The sequence below is a fragment of the Pteropus vampyrus genome, unplaced genomic scaffold (assembly GCF_000151845.1).
Source record: "Pteropus vampyrus isolate Shadow unplaced genomic scaffold, Pvam_2.0 Scaffold191, whole genome shotgun sequence".
NCBI lineage: Eukaryota > Metazoa > Chordata > Mammalia > Chiroptera > Pteropodidae > Pteropus > Pteropus vampyrus.
Window position 1 is genome coordinate 990,397 of NW_011888972.1, and position 7,461 is coordinate 997,857.

Consider the following 7,461-nt stretch of genomic DNA (forward strand, 5'->3'; position numbering starts at 1 on the left):
AGAAAGAATAAAGGAAAGATATGTAAATTGAATTGTATGGAAAAGGGAGCCAGAAAGAAAAGTGAAACCAATTTTCATATGTTGCCAGAGAAGCAATTCTATCTTTCATGGATCATCACGGAAAAATGATCTCTCTTGTTTCTTAGAAGCTGCAATACTCAAAAGATCCCATGTGATTGACTAAAATAATGGAGAACCAGCATTGAAAATCTATAATATAAAAATCCTACTCCCTGGCTTGTTTTTCTTCTAATTTTAGAAAAAGACATGACATGACAGCAATTTTATAAAATCAGCTTAACTTACCCTTTTTCTTGTTTTTAACTGGACCTGTTACAAAAAGAAAATAGAAAATTAAATCACTGGAAATTAACAGAAAATGTTTATTTTCCAAGATAGTCACAGGACACTGCAAATTTGAGGAAGCCTCATGCCAAGGGCCAGGTAGGTAATTGGCAATGTATTTCCCAACTATCAAAACTCACAAGTCTGTTCAGTCTGTTTCTGACTGTTTTCTGACTGATATAATAAGAAATTTCCAGGGAAGATTCTTTCCTAGGGAGAAAAAATATTTTAGACTTAGTCTTTGGAGTAAGGGAATGGGTGCCCAGAAACGTTGAACTCAATCTTAGGACAGCATTCCACTAATTCTGCGACTCCTGAGATTGAAGAATCATGAATTCAGCTGAGGAACTGATATGATGTCTCATGCGTTGAAGCTGGAAGGAAAAAAGGGCCATTTTCATGGAAGTTGCAGAGCAGTGGCACTTTACTCTTTAGTCACTTCCTTATCGTGATTGAAATTAGGTTATTAAAAGAGTGCGACCGTAGTATATTCATGTGGGGGCCACGTGCACTCTCACTGTAATTTACCGTAAGTTAATGGACATTTTAAAGAAAGTGTCAACATTTTTTATCGACAATGAAGTCACAAGCATTTTCTTGGGAATTAATTCCAAAGAAAATAGTTCTAATCAATTGAGGGTACTCAGAAAACCAAGGCTTTTCTCATACAGTTGGGCGACAACCACTACCCAGATGTACATGGTTTATGTGTCTCCTAGACATGTTCTTCCCTCCTGGGGACTTGATTCTCTTCATTCTGTAGGTGTATGTGATTTTCTTCAGATACAGGTATTTAAAATCTGTTTCAAACTCCCATGAGGACACTGTTGGACAACATTAAACCACTGAGCTTACAAAAAGAACACCAAGCAGTTGTATGTTGTTTTATAGTTTCTAAAACCTATTTCCATCTATCATCTCATTTTATCCTTGTAACAACCCTGGAATAATCTTTACCTATAAGAGTAGGCTCTATCAGACGTTCTATCTGAGCAGGCTGATAAGAAACCAAGTGTAGCCATCAGAGCTTGCACAGGTCCCTTGAAAACCAATGTCTGTGTAGACTTTTTAAAAAACTTATTTAAATTAGTTTCAAGTATACAGTACATTAGTTAGACATCTATATAGTTCATAAAACGATCCCCCCAATTGCTCCCTCCCTCCCCTGATCCTCCACATAGCCAACACATTAATGCTAACTTCATTCACTTGTCATGCTCCCCTACCCCGTGACCATCCATCAGCTACTAATTTGCACTTCTTTAACTCTTCACCCCATTCTCCCAGCAACCCAAACAACCCTCTCCTCTGTCCGTCACCAAATTGTACACTATATTTGTGAGTCTGTTTTTGATTAGTTTGTTCTTTTTATTCCTTCGATTCTGCATATAAGTGAAATCATATAGTGTTTATCTTTCTCTGTGTGTACACTTTTTTTGACAAAGTAATATCACGGTTAACAGTAGGATTATAGTAATACAGGGGATGTTTTATGTTGAGTTTAGCAACCTGCTGCACTTAAAAGTCACACATCTCTATTCTTTAATCCTGATTTTTCTCCTTTTCTCTCTTCCCAGTCTCTTGTGCTCTTTCTTTGCTGCCTATCCTTTGTGTGTGTAATAGCTTTGAGAATTCTTGAGAATGTCTATGGAGGTTCTGGCTGGGAAACACAGCTACACAGCCCATAGTTATTTTAAGGTAAGTTAAAACCTCAGAAAGATTCATGTTATTCAAGATGTGTTTTGAAAATTTAAAAATAAATGTATATACTTCCAGTTTCTGGCTTGACCTGTCAAGAGCTTGGGAGTTGTCATTCTCAAAATCACAACAAGAAAAAACACTGAATGATGTCAAATGTAATTGAAAACTAAAGAAAATATTAAAAAAAAAAGAAACAAGCTGAATAAAGTTAAAATCTACCTTCAGAATTGAAGCCAAAAGGCAAACTGCTGTCCTGAAAGATGGAAAGACAGACATGTGGATACAGGGAATCCCAGCTTACCAGGAGTAGAAGCCTACATCGAAAGCCAGTATTAGTAAGAACACTTTAAAACTATAATGGAGGTATTTATCTGAAGAAACCTAACACAGTACTTTGAAGGGGTATGTGTATCCATATTCTCATTGCAGCATTGTTTACAATAGCCAAGATATGGAGGCAACCTGGGTATCCATCAATGGATGACTGGATAAAGAAGAGGTGGTACATATATTCAATGAAATATTACTCAGCCATAAAAAAAGAACAAAATGTTGCCATCTGTAACAACATGGATGGACCTAGAAGGTATTGTGCTGAGTGGAGTAAGTCAGGCAAAGAAAGACAAATGGCATATGATTGCACTACTATGTGGAATCTAAAGAACAAAATAAATACACAGACAAAACAAACTCATAGACACAGAGAACATTTTGACAGTTACCAGATGGAAGGGAGGTTTGGGGGCCTGGGTGAAAAAGGGGAAGGGATTAAGAAGTACAAATAATTAATTAGTAGTTACTAAATAGTCATGGGGACGTAAAGTACACCATAGGGAATATAGTCGATAATATTTTAATAACCATGCATGGTGCTAGGCTTTTGGTGGAGATCACTTTGTAAGTTATATAGATATCTATTCACTATGTTGTATAGATATCTATTCACACCTGAAATGAATATAATATTGTATGTTAACTGTACTTGAAAAATAAAAAATATATATATTAAAAAAATCTGTAAAAGAAAGATTGCTAGAGGCTCAGTGTGGACTAGCTTAAGAGCTAAAAACCCCAAGGGGGTCCAGTCTTATAGGGGCCCCCACACTTTCATGAGTTTTACCTTTAAGAGCCCTACTAGGTTCTCACTGTGAAGACTAGAGAAAAATTGCCTTGTGTTTCTGGCAAGGGAAGAAAAAAAAGTAGCCGTTTTGAAGTATACCCAGACTTTTCTATTCTCTTTAACAAGGTCTGCGCTCAAGGAAAACTATTTTATCAGAGTCTGACTGGGGTTTTACCAGAGCCCAACTGACCTGTGGGACAGGAAATACCTAACCCAGTAAAAGATTGAGATCTAATCATAGGACTATGGAACGCTTCCCTTCTGCTCACACTTTACCACCACATCAACAGGCCTCCTGTGTAACAGCAGTGGATTACAGCTAAGAAAACTGCAAGTCTCAGACCTTACTAAAGGAGTTTCTAGGGACACCCAAAGACAATACGATGAGACTAAAACAAAAACAATAGAAGACATTTTTGCCTCTGACACCACAGCTACAGCAAACAGTAAACACTGCTAGACTCCTAGTCAAATAAACATGAAAACTTACACTACAGTCCTATCTACCTCAGTTACTTTTCAGTACATTATATCTGACTTTTAGCCAAAAGTTATGAGGCATGCTAAAAGGCAAATATGTATACAGACACACACACAGTCTAAAGAGGTACACCAGGCATTAGAACCAGACTCAGATATGGCAGATACTTTGGAATGATCAGAACTGGAATTTAAAATAACTAAGATTAATATGCTAAGGGTGCTAAGGGAAAAATTGGACAATATGCAAGAACAGATGGGTAATATAACTAGAGAGATAAAAACTCTAAGAATCAAAAGGAAATGCTAATCCACATTAATACAGTCAACTGATCTTTGACAAGGAGCAAAGAATACAATGGGACAAAGATAGTCTTTCCAACAAATGATGCGAGAACAACTGAATATGTACATACAAAAAATGAGTCTAGACACAGACCTTGTACTATTTACAAAATTAACTCAAAATGGATCACAGACCTAAATGTAAAACACAAAAGTATAAAACTAGAAGATAACATAAGAAAAAACATAGATGACCTTGGGTATGACAATGACTTTTTAGCTCTATAAAATAAATAATTTATGAATTTAACTTCATTAAAATTAAAACTTTCTGTTCTGCAAAAGACAATGTCAAGAGAATAAGAAGACAAGACACAGACTGAGAGAAAATATTTGCATAAGGCATATTTGATAAAGGACTGTTATCTAAAACAAGCACAGAACACTTAAATCTCCACAATAAGAATACAACGCAATTAAAAATGGGTTGAAGACCTTAACAGACACCTCACCAAAGATCTACAGATGGCAAGCAATCATGAAAATATGTTCCACATCATATGTCATTAGGGAAATACAAATTAAAACAACAATGCTGTACCACTACACACCTATTATAACAGCCAAAATTTGAAACACTGACAACACCAAATGGTGGTGAGGATATGGAGCAGCAAAAACTCTCATTCATTTCTGGTAAGAATGCAAAATGGTACAGCTACTTAGGAAGACACAGCTTATGGAAACATACTCCTACAACACAATTCAGCAGTAATGCTCTTTGGTATTTACCCAAAGAAGGTGTCCACAGAAAAATTGACACATGGGTGTTTATATCAGCTTTATTCATGATTGCTGAGACTTGGAAGCAACTAAGATGTCCTTCAGTAGATGATGGATAAATAAACTGTGGTAATTCAGACAGTGTAATATTCTTCAGCACTAAAAGGAATTTATGTATCAAGTCATAAAAAGACACGAGAGAATCTTAAATGTATATTACTAAGTGAAAGAAGCTAATCTGAAAAGGGTACATGCTATATGATTCCAATAGTGGAATCGTATGATTCCAATATGACATTCTAGAAAAGGCATGATTATGAAGACAATAAAAGGATCAGTGGTTGCTAGGGGTTGGGGAGGGATGAATAGGTGGAGCAGGGAATTTTTAGGGCAGCGTAAATATTCTCTATAATACTATAATGATGGATAGATGTCATTATACATTTTCCCAAACCCACAGAACATACCATACCACGAGTGGACTGTAATGTAAACTATGAACTCTGGGTAAACTCTGGATGGCAGTGCAGGTTCATCAACTGTAACAAATATACCGCTCTAGTGAGGGATGCTGATAATGAAGGAAGGCTTTGCATGTGAGGAAGCAGGGTATATATGGGAAATCTCTTTACTTTCTTCTCAATTTTGCTGTGAACATAAAACTGCTCTAAAAAATAAATATGTAAATAAAAAGGAAGTGCTAAAAATAAAGATAAACACAACTGACAAGCCTTTAGCTAGACTCAAAATAAATATAATTAAAAATCAAAGAGATCTTACAACTGATAACAGAAATATAAAGGATCATAAGAGACAACTATGAACAATTATTCACCAAAATTGAACAATCCAGAGGAAATGAATTAATTCCTAGAAAAATACAACTTACCATGACTGAATCATGATGAATAGAAAATCTGAACAGACCAATTACTAGTAAGGAGATTGAATCAGTAATCAAAAACCTTCCAACAAACAAAAGTACGGGACAGATGGTTTCACTGGTTAATTCTACCCAACATTCAAAAATTAAAACCAGGATTCTAGGGCACATGGCGGAGTGAGAGACATCCTCAGATCTCTCTGCTTGAAACAACAATAAGATGAACATCTAAAACTGAACAAAAAACACCCAAACTGCACTCCAGCACGTCTGAGCATGAGATCTGAGCCGCAGCCCCCAACCCCTAACTTAGAGGACCCCTTCCCCCATACCCTCCGAGAACAATCACCATGGAGCCCCAGGGGAATCTGAGCAAATGCTGCCAAGACTGTCTCTGACAGTGACAGGGAATGAAACAGAGGGTAGCGAGCGTGATTAAATACATATAAGAAAATAAAAAAGGCATTATTTAGACTTTATATAAAGCAAAGATCCAAGAGGCTTAGATGCCACCTACTGGAAAACAAAAGAAAAGCGCCTTCTTTGCAGCAGGCTAAAGAGAGACCTTTACATAATAAATCTTTCTGGAAAAACAGCAAAATACACTTCCATTAATGCCCAGGCAGAGAAATAGTCCATTAAACACCATAAACAACCAAAGTGATAAGGCATCTCCGGAAGAAAGAGAAAAATCTCCAGAAAATAAGCTTACAGACATAGAATTATACAACTTAAATGACAGAGAATTCAGAATGGTACTTTTGAATAAAGTCAGTGAGTTCTGAAACGAGTCATATCAACAATTTCAGGAACTGAAAAAACAGCTAGATGAGCAGAGCAAGGAGACTGAAACCCTCAAAAAGAACGGAATAGATCTTCTGGAGATAAAAAAACACACTGCAAGAGTTGAAAAATGAAATGGGAAGCTTGGGAAATAGAGTTGACCAAATGGAGGAAAGGATCAGTGATATCGAACATAGAAATATAGAAATAAATCGGAACAAGAGAGAAACTGAAGAATGAAAAATAATGAAAGAGAAATACAAGAACTAGGTGATACCATCAGGAGAGGAAACATAAGAATAACGGGCATCATTGAAGATGAGGAAAAGGAGCAGGGACTAGAAAGCATTTTCAGACAAATAGTGGATGAGAATTTCCCAAATCTAAGGAATGAGCTGCACCTTGGAATTCAAGAAGTCAACAGAACACCCCATTATCTCAACCCCAAAAGGCTTCTCCAAAACACATTGTATTAAAATTATAAAAAATCAATGACAAAGACAGAATTCTCAGGGCAGCCAGGGAAAAGAAGATGGTAACCTATAAAGGAAAACCCATTAGATTATTGTCGGACTTCTCAGCACAAACCTTACAAGCCAGAAAGGAGTGGAATCAAATATTCAAATTATTAAATGAAAGGAATTACCAGCCAAGAATAATGTATCCAGCAAAGCTCTCCTTTAGATATGAAGGAGAAATAAAGACTTTTCCAGACATACAAAAATTGAGAGAATTCTCCACTATGAGGCCTGCACTATAGGAAATACTGAAAGGGGTCAGCTCACCTAAAACAAAATGACAAAAAAAAAAAAATACATAACTGTGAGTAAGGCGACTAGCAGGCAGATAGAAGCAGAGGAGTGTAATCCTTACTAAGAACAGGGCATTATAAGCTTAAACGACAAGGAGAGATTTGCTATTGCAAGATAACAATGAACATTCAGCATATATAGGGACAAATTGAGACAACAATGACAGAAAAGAGGAGAATTCAAAGATCCAAATTTGCAAAGGGGAATGGAAATAAAGCACATGCAGAAGAAAATGGACTAATTGTGTGTGTGTGTGTGTGTGTGTGTGT

General features: G+C 36.4%; 1 protein-coding gene across 12 annotated transcripts in view; it reads right to left on the reverse strand.

The window, feature by feature from the left end:
• The window catches only part of EDA (ectodysplasin A), a 283,804-nt gene that overhangs the window by 15,036 nt on the left and 261,307 nt on the right, over positions 1–7,461 (reverse strand). For all 12 annotated transcript variants that reach the window (XM_011371457.2, XM_011371456.2, XM_011371449.2 and 9 more), the window contains exon 3: positions 307–330. In XM_011371457.2, coding sequence (XP_011369759.1) covers positions 307–330 — 24 coding nt within the window. The remainder of the gene's footprint in view (positions 1–306; positions 331–7,461) is intronic.